Source organism: Geospiza fortis, unplaced genomic scaffold, assembly GCF_000277835.1.
Source record: "Geospiza fortis unplaced genomic scaffold, GeoFor_1.0 scaffold40, whole genome shotgun sequence".
NCBI classification, from domain to species: domain Eukaryota; kingdom Metazoa; phylum Chordata; class Aves; order Passeriformes; family Thraupidae; genus Geospiza; species Geospiza fortis.
Window position 1 is genome coordinate 13,979,599 of NW_005054297.1, and position 12,647 is coordinate 13,992,245.

The window sequence follows — 12,647 nt, forward strand, 5'->3', positions numbered from 1 at the left end:
TCGGCCGGCGCCGCGCTGCGCTTCCGGAGGCCGTCGGGCTCCGAAATTCCCCGCTTTTAGCAGAAAAAAAGGAGGGCTGCGGGGCCACCGCATCCTCCCCTTTTTCTGCTAGAAGAGGGACATCTGTGTCCGACATGGGAAAGGGGTCAGTGCTCTCTTGCCCCCGCAGAAACAGCTCAAAGCGGGCTTTGTTGCTGCTCCAAAGCTGCCGGGTTTTTTTCTCTCAACAATTAATATAAATTCCTTTGCGTTAAAACTTAGTCAGCAGTGTTCTCGGTGAGGGGATTCTAGTTCCACTGATCACACAGAGGGATGGAAAAATTCCTGACGTGTGGCTTGGTGTAGCACATGGAGCACGCCGGGTGTCGCTTACACAAACCAGAAAACACTGAATGCTGCAGAAGGTGAAGGAGCTCTGGGAAGTCACAGCGTGTCACACAGAGCGTGGGAGCTAAATATCAACACCAGGAAACTTGGAGCACTGCTGCAAGTGGAATGCTGGGAAGCCGTCATGTCAGAGCAGGCTGCGGGCTGTCTCTGCTGGTGGATGTGCTGGAACAGGCTTTCTCAGCCATCCCTGGTCAGGGATGTGAACGTCGGTATAGAGATATTGGGCCTTGCTTTTGATCACAGATACCTTTCTGTGTGTAGAAGTAAACACTTCGGCGAGTGAGTGGGAACTGGAGTGTGCTGGTCTGGTTTCACCACTGGAGAGTCTTAAAGTTAGTTTTCAGCAAACACAGAGCAAGTGCAGAAGAAGCTGATGAAAACTGGCACAAAATTTGGCTAGGGCTCAAGCAGAAAGAGGAAAAGTGAAGGCTAAGTAATAGGAATAAATTCTTTCATGTGAGTGGGGTTAGGCACTTGTACTGGGTGCCCCATCCTTGGAAGTGTTCAAGGCCCGGTTGGATGGAGCTCTGAGCAATCTGCTCTAGTGAAAAATATTCCTGCCCATTGCAGGGGTCTTAAAACTAGATGATTGCTAAGGTTCCTTCCAACCCAACCCATTCTATCAATCTATGAAATTTTAATGCATCTGAGATGCAAAGATTTTGCAAGGGAAGAAAATGATCCTGACCATTTTTGAATGGGCTTTTTTTTCCCTAAGGTATTGTAGTCACCCAGTTTTATTTTGAAGCACTTACTAATATTTATATCAGAAAACTGTTCACGGTTGAGGTAATAAAATGGGTAGGGATTTTAAAGACAGCAATATTGGACCTAAGCTGACCATGTTTTGTTGTAATGGTGGTTCTCATGTTCTGGTAATAGCATGCACAGCGCATTAATGTTTTAATAATCAGCAGGATCCTCTTGCCAAGTGCCTAACTGCCAGTTTGAGGTAGGTGGCAGCCAGGAACTAGTTAATGGTCATTAATGAACATGAGAGGTATATCTGCTTAAAATGTCACCCTACACAGGATGGTGTGACAGGAGAAATAGAAGGCTTTGTGTTTCTGTTTATTAAGCATTCAAGCCTAATTGACAAGTGTTTCAGATTTGTTTTGTCTTTTTCTCGCTCCCCCTTCTTACAGAAAGGCTCCTCACTAGTTGCTCCAGTCCACATTGTCAGTGAAGAGTCAGCTGACAAGACTAACCTGGGCTTTATTCATGCCTTCGTGGCTGCTATCTCGGTCATCATCGTGTCGGAGCTGGGGGACAAGACCTTCTTCATCGCGGCCATCATGGCCATGCGCTACAACCGCCTGACCGTGCTGGCTGGTGCCATGCTTGCCCTGGGACTCATGACGTGTTTGTCAGGTCAGCACGCTGCTTTTTCTCGCTTGTTTTATCTCTTAAAGAAGTGATGGGTATGTATTTATCCAAAAACCTTAAGTGGAATGCAGGTAGTACATACACACGGTTTTCTGTTTGGAGGAGAGTGTGAAGCTTTTCATGTAGAGCATGGCATCTTAGATGGAGTATTTAGGCTCTTTCCTCTAATGAAGTCTTTGTGTTCCCTAGGCTTCAGCTGGAGTTTAAGGAAGGGGAATGAGATGAAGAGCCTAAGCACTTCCTTTGATTTTTGGACTGGTTTACTTTTTTTTTTTTTTGCTCCCGTTTAATTAGTGTGACTAAAGGAAATGTGGGAGTGGCTTGTGTTTTTCCTCCTAAGGCAAAAGATTCTTTATATGATGGCACATTTTCCTCATCTGACTTGTGTTCCTGCACACATTGCTGTTTTGATTTGTGCTGGGAGCTGTGTAAGTGGAAGATGGAGGGGCAGGAGTGGGAAGGTGTCAGGGGGCACTTGAGGAACCTGTAGCCATGGGTGCTTAGGTAGCTGTGATTGTAAAATGGAGCAGCTTCAGGTAGACCAGATGCAGCACAGAGTTTGTCTGTATGCTCATTTCTAACCATGCCCAGTTCAGAAATCCTTGAAATAGTGGTGATTGATTTCTACACGCTGGAGACAGCCAGTTCACTGGCACAGGCTGCTTGGCAAGTGTTTCTGTGAATGGTTTTTGGGTGTGTAGCTGTTGCTGTGTATACACACTGCTGCGACTGTTGCAGCTTTAGTTAGAGCAGTTTCCACTTGCATTGTGTGTAATTTCTCCTGCCCATTATGGCTCTCTTTATCTATACAAATTATTTCTTCAAATATTTCTTAATGCTTTCTTATAAAAGCTTCCTTTTTTGCTTTTATCCCCCAGTTTAGAGGTTCCCAATTATTTATTCCCTTTTCAGAAAGAAATTTGTTTTGTTGTTTGATTCTTCCTCCCCCACACCATTTCCTTCTCCTATCTCTTGCCCTTGTTTTATACAAGCTGAGTTTGGAAATTCCTGGGTGGGATTGCCCACCTTGATTTCATGAAGACATACTCACTTAAACTCTTTAGTTCCAAGTAATCTGCTGGGGATATTTTTTTCAAGCTGTGCTTGACAAAATAAATTGTCTTACAGTTCTGATTATTTCTCTGTGTCTATGCTTATATATGTAAGAAATGCTAGGAAAAAGCCTTTTTGTCTAGCTTTCTTGCATTGTTTTACTGCAGTATTTTCAGTCTTTTTAAAGAAGTTTAGTTTAACTCCTGGTTTATTTAACTTTGCAAATAGTACTGCTCTTTATTTATGTATGTGCTGTGTTTATGAGTAATAAGGCTGATTAATTCTGGTCTCATTTTTACTTCTGGTAGTGGCAGTGCAGAATTATTTCTAGATCATGTAATAACTTCTGATTGCATTTTTCAACTAAAAAGGTGTGTACAGAAAAGCACACAAAGCAACTATGCTTCCTTTTATCTAATTGCTTGTGGAATAAAGTAGCAGAAACACTTGTGAGTGTATGGTCCAAACAACCTTGAATATAAGGCGTGGACTTTTTATTTCTTCCCATTTATATAGGCCTTTTTCTGTCAAAAAATGCTAAGTGGTGTTACTTTGTGAAAACTAAGTACTTTGTCCTGGATACACATTTCTTATTTAAGAACTAGTTTTGGCTTAGTTTAATCACCCTCAATACCTCTAAAAAACATGCTGTGAAGTTGCTTTTCAGTCTGTAAGAGGGATCTGCCTTTGAAATAAAGAAAGATCAAAGTTGGTCACATTGTGTGTATGTGGGGAATATGGGGAACAGGGAATAGTAATGTGCACTTGGCAAAGGAAGACAGACTTGGATTCACCCAGCTGGATAATTTGTAGATATGCCTGGTAGATTTACCTCATTGAAAATCTTATTCTGACTTTATCTGGTAAATGAAATGATTGGAAAGAGATGCTATCCAACATGTAAATGGAATTACCTGGGATATACTATGACTAATCTAACAGAATTACAGATGGTAGTTTAATGGTGCGTATGGAGAAAGACGGGACTCGCATGGACCTTGATGGGAAAGATAATGTTGTTTGGACTGGCTCTCAGGAACAGCAGTGCCTCAGCTTTGGCTAGAGTGCATTGTCTGTGTCTTAGTGGACTTCAGCCTCTGGCATAACCAGTAATGGTTGCAGTTTCTAGTATGTTATCTTCCAAAAACTTAGAAAATTATACAGAACTAACAAAAGATGCAATATTTATTTATCAGTGGATATTTAGATTTCTGACTTTGCTAGCAAGCATTTCTTAGATGTGGAAAAAACAATTATGATCCTCATGTTTATTTTTTTAAATGACACATTTGTTTTCTTTTCAGTTTTGTTTGGCTATGCCACTACGGTTATTCCTCGTGTGTACACATACTATGTGTCAACAGCACTGTTTGCAATCTTTGGCATCCGAATGCTTCGGGAAGGCTTGAAAATGAGTCCAGATGAAGGTCAGGAAGAGCTGGAGGAAGTTCAAGCAGAAATTAAAAAAAAAGATGAGGAAGTAAGTAATGAAATTGCTGTTGGTTACAGTTGGTGGAAGAATTACAGCTGTGAAGCTGCAGAGCAGCACTGTCATGTTTGGGTTGTTCAGCTGTGTCTGTGACTGATAAACTGACACAGAAAATGTGTGGTAGATGGGATGGAAGTGGTTCCCTGAAGGCTTTTTCAGCAGGTGATTCCAGTCCTGTGGCAAGCCTGGCTTCTTAGGAGAGAAGGGACCTTCTGCTTAGTGTGGGTGTTTTTGATGTGTTTTTAATGCGTTGCTAGCAGAGAGGACACCAGCAGCTTATTCTTGGCTCTACTTTTATTTCTTCTAATGGTCGGACACTTTATTTGTAAGCAGTTCAAGATTGACAGTAATCAAAGGTTAGAGCTGGTTGCAGCTATATATATGTATATATGTGTGTATATTTCCAAACGTGGAGATATACACACATATACAGTATGTGTATATATGATGTATACACAGTATGTGTGAATGTATGCACAATGTGTGTATATATAGCTATTTTTTTGTAACAGTGACTATAAATATGTTGATAATGCAGCAGGCAGTGGCTAATAACATTCTAGAAACGAAATATCTAACTTTATTGCTAAGTGTTTCATTTGGGTTGTTTGGATGACGTTTTTAATTTTATGGTTATTTCTTGTTTTTTTTTTTCCCTTGACCTCCACAGCTTCAGAGAACTAAACTGTTAAATGGGCCAGGAGATGTGGAATCTGGGCCAGGCACCACTATACCTCAGAAGAAGTGGCTACACTTTATTTCACCAATCTTTGTTCAAGCTTTTACTTTAACATTTTTAGCAGAATGGGGTGATCGTTCCCAATTAACAACCATAGTCTTGGCTGCCAGAGAGGTGAGTGTTGCAGAGTCCCTGCTGTTCTTTTGCCTTCTTTGGGTTACCCATAGAGGGATAAGAAACAAAATACTCTTGCAGGAGCTATCAGATTCACACCTGCTGCCTTGATGTGCCTCACATAGTTTGTGTCAAGACCTGACAGTAAATGCACTGAAGCTCTGTGTAGTATTAAAACTACCGTTACGTGATTGGGACTGCACTGGCATTTCTGGAAATAGCTGCTCTATGTCATGCAGCTGACATCAATTGGGGTTTGTTACAGTGTTGAGAGATGTTACAGAAGAGATGTTTCATTGCTCATTGTGGTCATTCAGTTTTAACTGGGTAACTTTAAAAATACTTCCATTCCATCAAACTTTAAACGCTTAGAAAGATAACCTCCTCAGATACCTCTTGTTAAAATATGAGTTAATATGGTTAATATAGAAGGACAATAAACTCTAAACTGCTGGGCACTAAGTAGTGCTGTAAATCAAATTATATTCATTGTGGTGATTAGAGTGTATATAGCTGTATTACACTTAAAGGAAGATGAAGGCTTATAGTCAAGCTTTTAATAAACATGAGTAGCTTGCCTATGCTCTTTCATGCATTGAGATAACTTACATTTTTTTCCCTAGGACTCGTGCTTCTTTCAGGTGCACTTTCAGATGTTCCCTAGGGATAAATCAGGGCTGTGTAATGAAGGAGGCTGTAACCTGCAGGAACCTCTTTGCTCTGTTGCAGTGTAGGGAAGATGTTTAGAGCTAACAGCAGGAGAGGATGATCTCATTGTTCTTGGGAAAAAAGGAGGCACTACAGCCTCTGCCCAATTTGCTAGGCAAGTTGCTCAAGCCCATCTTTTTACCAGGGGTTGTTGACTTCTGGTTTGCATTTCCTAAGTGTCCCCTTAAGAAGTGTCTGTCAGACTCTTTTTAGTCTGGTTTGTGAAGTGCTGAGCATTGTAGTTAAAGCCTGTGGGCTGTACCTGTAGAATATGAAATGCTCATAAGAGTGCTACCAAACAAAAAATGAATTGAAGGTATCTTGATCCTGGTATTCAAAATCAGTGAATAATTAAGATGGAATGGGGGGATGAGATCCACCGTCTGCCAGGGAGGGCTGTATAGGTAATTGCTGGCTGTAGGGGTATCCAGGGATTCTGGGTCCTGCTCCTGAGGGCCCTGTTTGTTCTGCTGGCCCAGCCCTGCTTCTTCCTGCCCTTCTTGGTGCTTTCCATCCTGCTGACTGCTTGGTGCTTGCCACCTTTTCTCACTGGCTTGTGGTTTTGGTTCTTTTGGGCTAGTGACTGTTGTCTTCAAACCACAGAATTTCTTACAGTTTTGCTGTTTGCCTCTTTGAGATTTCATGCGTTCCTTAGGTGATGGCAGCAGCTTTTTTTTTTCCTTTTGGAACTATAAGTGTCACATAGAAGTGAGCAGGGGACACATGCTGTCCTTAGCTGTGTAATTTCTAAGGAGATCTGAGAAACCTTTTTATGTACTGCAGTTGTTCACACACTGAGGAGCTGCTTGTTATTCAGTGATGTGAAATGCTGTTGTTGACAGTAAATTATAAAATAATTTATGATCCTCTGGACTTCGGATCTTTCTTGCTTATGCTTCCCTCTTTGGATGATGGAGCAGGGCAGAGTGTGGAGCACAAGTGGGAGAAGCAGGGCAAAGAACTTGGAATGCTGTAGCTGCTGAAAGCTTTCATTTGCAGTTCAAGGACTTATTTTGCTCTTTCTTTATAGATAGGTGGGTGTTCTTCCAGCTGATGCATATTGTGGTTTTCAACAGCTGCCACCTTCCCTCTAGAGGTTGCTTATTGGTTTAACTACAGCAGAGAAATTTCTGTATCTATGATTAACAACTTAAAGATGCTGCATGGCTGAAACATGCTATATACTTCTATCTTAGGCTGGGTTTAAGTCTGTCTCACCAGCTGATGTTCACTATTACTAGTCTCTAGGACAGTGCTGAACAGCAGAGCAGACGAATCACCAGACAGCATCCTGTGTGCTTGGCAGTTTGCAACCAGGGAATCAAAGCACTGCTCTGAGGTTGCTGTAGGACTAGTGGGTTTTCAACAGTGATTATTTATCCCTTTGTGCTTTTTTTTTTCCCCCTTAGGACCCCTATGGTGTGGCAGTAGGAGGAACAGTGGGACATTGCCTATGCACTGGTTTAGCAGTTATTGGAGGGAGAATGATAGCACAAAAAATTTCTGTTAGGACTGGTAAGTGAAAACTCACTCAAAAAAAAAAAAAGTAATGCTGGTAATGTTTGTGGTGTAAAGAGCTGCATGCTTGGGAACAGTGTTTCTTGAAACTTCAGGAAAACCCATAAAAACCGATGGTTTGTTTTGGGTTATTTGGGGATTTTTTTTGAGTTTGTCTTACATCCCAGCTCTTTTTGCTTCACTACTACTACTTTTAGGAGACCAGAGAAAGGAAATACACTATTTTAAATGGTCAGTATTTATTGTTTGACAGTGGATAATAGAAATTCTTTTGCAGTTCTGAGTCTAGACTGTCAGGTGAGCAAGAGAACTGCATCCTAATGACTTACACCAACCATTTAAAAGCTGTAAGAACTACTCTGTATGGCATAAATGATTTTTTTTTATCATACCTGCTAATTGCAACAGGCAGGACCAGTAAGGTTATATTGGGTTGTGTGTTTTTCCTTAACTTAGGTTGCAGCTTGCTTCCACTGTCAGTCCTATGATGTGGTGAGATTTCTTGCTCCCAAGAATAATCCTGTGAAGCTGTTTCCTATATGTGTTCATTCAGAATGTTTGTTCTGTAGTTGCAGAGGCGGTAAAAAACCAGCTTCACTGCTAAAAGTGAAAGATGCATGCTGTTGTGTTTGTTTCCCAAGGAAATTGGTGACAAAATGCTAATCTAACAATGGTTTCTTATGCTCCAAGCACAGTGTGGATCTTGAGCCACAGAAATAGCCTTAGATTAAACCAGAGATCCTTCTGGCACGTTAGTTCGTTTAAAGAGTTGGGGAACATATGCAGTGGTGCTTTCCCAGAATTCTGTCCTAGCCTCTAGCAGATTGTGGCCATTGTAAGCAGTTAATGTTTTTTGTAATTTTTTTTCAATACAGTTGCCTAAAATGTGTAAAAAATGCTGAATATATGTCAGTCATAATTGATGGCTTGCTCTGGCATGAGAATATCCTGTCCTGTTTTCTGCCATACAGTCAAATATCCAACAGCAGGTGTTAACCTAGTTTTATACTGGCTCAAGTAATAAGTTAAACCAAGTTTCCTTCTATGGGCCAGAATATATTCTTGGAGATGCAGTTAGACAGTGGGTTGGCATATGGGCATCCCAATACTGAGCTAGAGACAACATCCACTGCTTGTAGCATGAATTTTTGAGTAAGGTTGTTTGGGAATCAGACTTTTTTTTTTAAATAATGTCTGTAATGTGTCATGGAATATAATTACTTTTTGATATCTAATTTCTTCTTGTTTTGTGTTTTCTTTTCAGTGACAATCATAGGAGGCATTGTATTCTTAGCATTTGCATTTTCTGCACTATTTATAAGTCCAGACTCTGGTTTTTAAAATTTTTCATTGCTGTAAAAGAACAAGGATTGGAAGCATCAAGCAGTTATCCTTGTGCATTTTTGTATATAATGTACAGAACTCTAGTTAAACAATGCTGAAGATGAGACACTGAACTTTTTATAGCAGATGATTCATGGGACTGATGCATTTATGGACAGCTTCTGCACTGGAGATCTGCTTATTGTCTGGTTTGTTTGTGCTGTGGTGCCTGCTCCCATGGTGGGATTTGAATGGTTTTCTCACTTGCTGGACCTGGCTCAGCTCAAGGATCTACTCTCCGAAGTGTTGGAAATTCCTTTTTCCTTCCTCTACACAAAACCAGCTTTCCTGTTTTTTCAAGAGCTGATTCTTCAGGCCTCTTGAAGCAGACTGTGTTAAGGAGAAAACTGCTGATTCCACCTCCAAAGATGGTGATTCCATGGTGCACCTGAGGCTGGATAATCTAAGCAACAAGAAACCCGGGAGCAGTTCCTACGCCATCCAGTGGCTGAGCCAACCAACAGAGAATGTTATAAATTAATTTAGAGGGAAAACTTCTTAATCAGGGATTTTTATCAGGAAATTGATGTGGGGTGATTAACAACCTACTGTGTTCAATATGCAATCTGGCTGGAGCTAGTATTATTTGACTTTTTAATTTTTTTTTTTAAATATTAAGGTATACAGAAAGTAATGAAGTGGTCCAACTTAACCATGTTCTATTCCCAGGACTGAGAAGTAATGCAATTCCTAGGTTTAGATGTATTCCTGATTTTTCTTTTTAGGAATAGAAATGTAATCTGGAAGAGTGTTAATAAAACATAGTGTTTCAATTTGTGTTATTTTCAGTTTGGTTTTGATGGCTGCCATAATTCCTGCCACAAAGGTTTACCTATTGATTATGTACGTTAGGTAAGGAAAGTTTACTAAATTTATTTTTGTTTTTGGTAAGTGCCAGTGTTATGAAGCCTTGGAAAATGTTGAGCACTGAAGATAGATGGGTTCTGGAAATGCATGCTTATCTCTGCTCTCCAATGGTGATTTGGATTCTGAGCCTATATAACCCACTAAGATCTACCTTGTGGCAGTCTTGGAAGTTAGTAGCCATGGTGTCTAATATTATGAACCTGCCCTTTCTTGAAGCTGAAGTACAAATGGAGCATTACAGATTTGATTCCATTTGTAGATCAGAAACAGAACAGCCCCTAATCCTTCTCTTAGGTTTCTCTTTACAGAAAACCCCTTAATGCCACATTTCTCTTAAGACCATAGCAGTGCAATGCCAGGCACTCACAGTGGTTTGAAAACAGGCTGCCATTTTGGACTCCAGGTCTATGTGTTCATGTCTTGGCCCAAAGGAACTGTATGGTTTAGTGGTTTGGGGGTTTTTTGGGTTGTTTTAAGGGGTGTTGTTTGTTTGGGTTTTTTGTTTTCTTTTGAAGCAAACTTTGTAGCCAAAACCTGTAGCCTCTTCTTTCCCACAGTCTAAGGACCCACACTGTCCATGATGAGTTTCATCTCCTGTAAGGGAGTGCATTTGTAGCAGAGGTCATGTTAAAACAAGGCAGGAAAGTGGATCTGCAAGGAAGAGCCTAAACTTCTGTTTGTATTAACATAACTTCTTGTTATGTTAATCAGAAGTGGTGCCACTGGACATTCATACAGATCCCTCCCAGGCAGGGTAACTGTGGTGCCACCTGATTTTTAAATGTAGTTGGGAAAAGACACAGAATTTTTTTCTGAAAATCCAAAAAGCCAACTCAGTTCGCCATGTAGAAAAAAGCCAACCCATGCTCTAATTGTAGAAGCTTCCCAAAGTTTGTGTGCTGCTTAATGCTATTTTTATATGAAAAGTTAGGATCACAGGATCAACAGAAGAATGAAGCTGTTCAAGAGGTTGCTTGTAGAGTTAAGCATTAATTTGCAGAACAAATCTCTGCAACTTCCACATCTGTATTTTACTATTACGAACTTACACAGATGCCAAGTACTGCTTTTGCCCAGTCATAGCAATGTATCTGGCTGCTCTCAAAGACCAGCTGGGTAGGTTAGTTTGAATAGTGCTGTTAAGAGTACCTTTTTATTTTTGTTAAAGCACAAGCATTGACTTGTTGGAAGTCTAGCATGAAATTAGATAGCTCGTGAAATTTTACTAAAAGCTTTGAAAAGTGCTTCAGTAATTGCTACTAGTGACAGTGATTTAACATTGTTGAGTGCCTGGTGGAATTTTTCACAGTTTAAAGAATCGAGTTGGGATGTAAGGAAAGACTGTTGAAGATGATGGAGGGATCCAGTGACACATTCTTAGCAGTGCTGTGTCTGCTGTGCAGTTTCCAGCACAAACTTGGCCTTGTCCCTCCACAGTGTCTCAAAGGACTTGCACCTTGGCCAGCTCTCACCTCTTGGCTGGTGCAGGGGCTGGGATTTTAGCATTTTTAACAGACTTCTTGTTGTAGCACACTGCCAGCGAGAGGGGTGTGTTGCTGTTCTGTCTCAAAATACCTGGATACTTGAGATTTAAGCAATATGGAGTGTATGGGCATCTATATGTAATGTAACCAGCTGAGCCTCGATTGCCACAATCCTGTGTGCCTTCTTGTTCTTTTGTAGCTGGAGAATGTGAAATGCAGTGAGTGAGAGCTCAGGTGCTGAAGGGAAGGCTCTGCAAACTACTGTGTCTACAACATGGGAAACAGGCAACTGTCCACCACAGGTTTCCATCCATCCTGCAGCTTTCCTTGCTGGGGCGAGACGCAGCTGATTGCAGCTGCTGCCAAAGGAACCTCAAAAGCAGCGTCCAAAATAGGAATTTACAGCTCTGACTGCCCATTGCACCAGCAAAGTGCACATTGCCAGCAATTCCTCACTTCCACACAATAGGAATCAAATGAGATGATGGTCAGTTCTACTGAGATGGAAAATTCTCACATAAACTGAGATGTTTACAATGAGAAAAGCTTGTGGTTGTTATTTTCAAAGATGCCTATTATTCCCAATCCTTAGCTAAAGCCTGTCTCTTAGCTAAAGCCACTCTGTATATGGCAAAGTGCAATAAGCCAAGACTAAAGTAAACTAATCTTCCATTCTGCCAGGACAAAGTTTTTCAAAGGAAACCTGTTGAACCAAAGTACAGGACCAGATCACCAGCAAACCTGCTCTGCTAGGGTAAGGCCAGCAGGTGTGTGTGTGCTGGGCTGGTGCCTGGGCTTGCTGTATTGAGATCTGTGAGTCAGACACCAAGTTGGAAAACTGGAAGTGAGAGAGGGGCTGTGTGTGTTCCCTGGGCACTGCAAGAGGCAGCCCGCTGCCATACAGGCTCTCCCTCACCTCAGCTGCCCCTCCTGCCCAGGCTGGCTCTGGAACACTGCCACCAGATTTGTGTGAGCGGTTTTGTTTCTAGAAAGAGGTTGGTAGTTCAGTGTACTTCCATGTTTGTCCCAGATACTGTGTATGTAAAAACAAAATCCCATCTTAAATCAAGAGGATCAGACTGTTTCATCCTAATAGAATCTGAGTTATTCTTAATTTCCAGAGCCATGGAAATAATGATGTAATGGTGCTTGCTGTACTGACGTGGCATTTTTCCAGAGATGACCTTGTATGGCCTCTGAAGTCAGCATCCTTGGCAAGTCACAGCGACAGGCTTCTGCTAATGGAGATGCAGGGTCATTTCTGCAGCATTTCCCACTGACGAGGGCACTAGGATAGCTGTATGTTTCTTTGGGAGTACTTCCTTTTCCTTCCCAAGGGAGAATGCACTTGCAAAGGGTCTGGCAGTGTAGACTGTGCTACAAAGAACACTAGTAAGGCTCTTGCTATTTTATGTTACCCTCAAACAGCTGAAATCTGGAATTTATATCACTAATGCCTGAGAGTCAGAAGTGCAACCAACCTTTGGATTGCTAATCTTTACAAGTACTTAACAGC

General features: G+C 41.3%; 1 protein-coding gene across 1 annotated transcript in view; it reads left to right on the top strand.

The window, feature by feature from the left end:
* Positions 1 to 9,553, top strand: part of TMEM165 (transmembrane protein 165) — a 10,596-nt gene extending 1,043 nt beyond the window's left edge. The window contains exons 2-7 of the mRNA XM_014306714.2: positions 1,109 to 1,179; positions 1,536 to 1,761; positions 4,134 to 4,309; positions 4,989 to 5,171; positions 7,289 to 7,394; positions 8,662 to 9,553. Of these exons, the coding sequence (XP_014162189.1) occupies positions 1,109 to 1,179; positions 1,536 to 1,761; positions 4,134 to 4,309; positions 4,989 to 5,171; positions 7,289 to 7,394; positions 8,662 to 8,738 (839 nt within the window). The 3' untranslated portion in view covers positions 8,739 to 9,553. The remainder of the gene's footprint in view (positions 1 to 1,108; positions 1,180 to 1,535; positions 1,762 to 4,133; positions 4,310 to 4,988; positions 5,172 to 7,288; positions 7,395 to 8,661) is intronic.
* Positions 9,554 to 12,647: the final 3,094 nt, after the last annotated feature.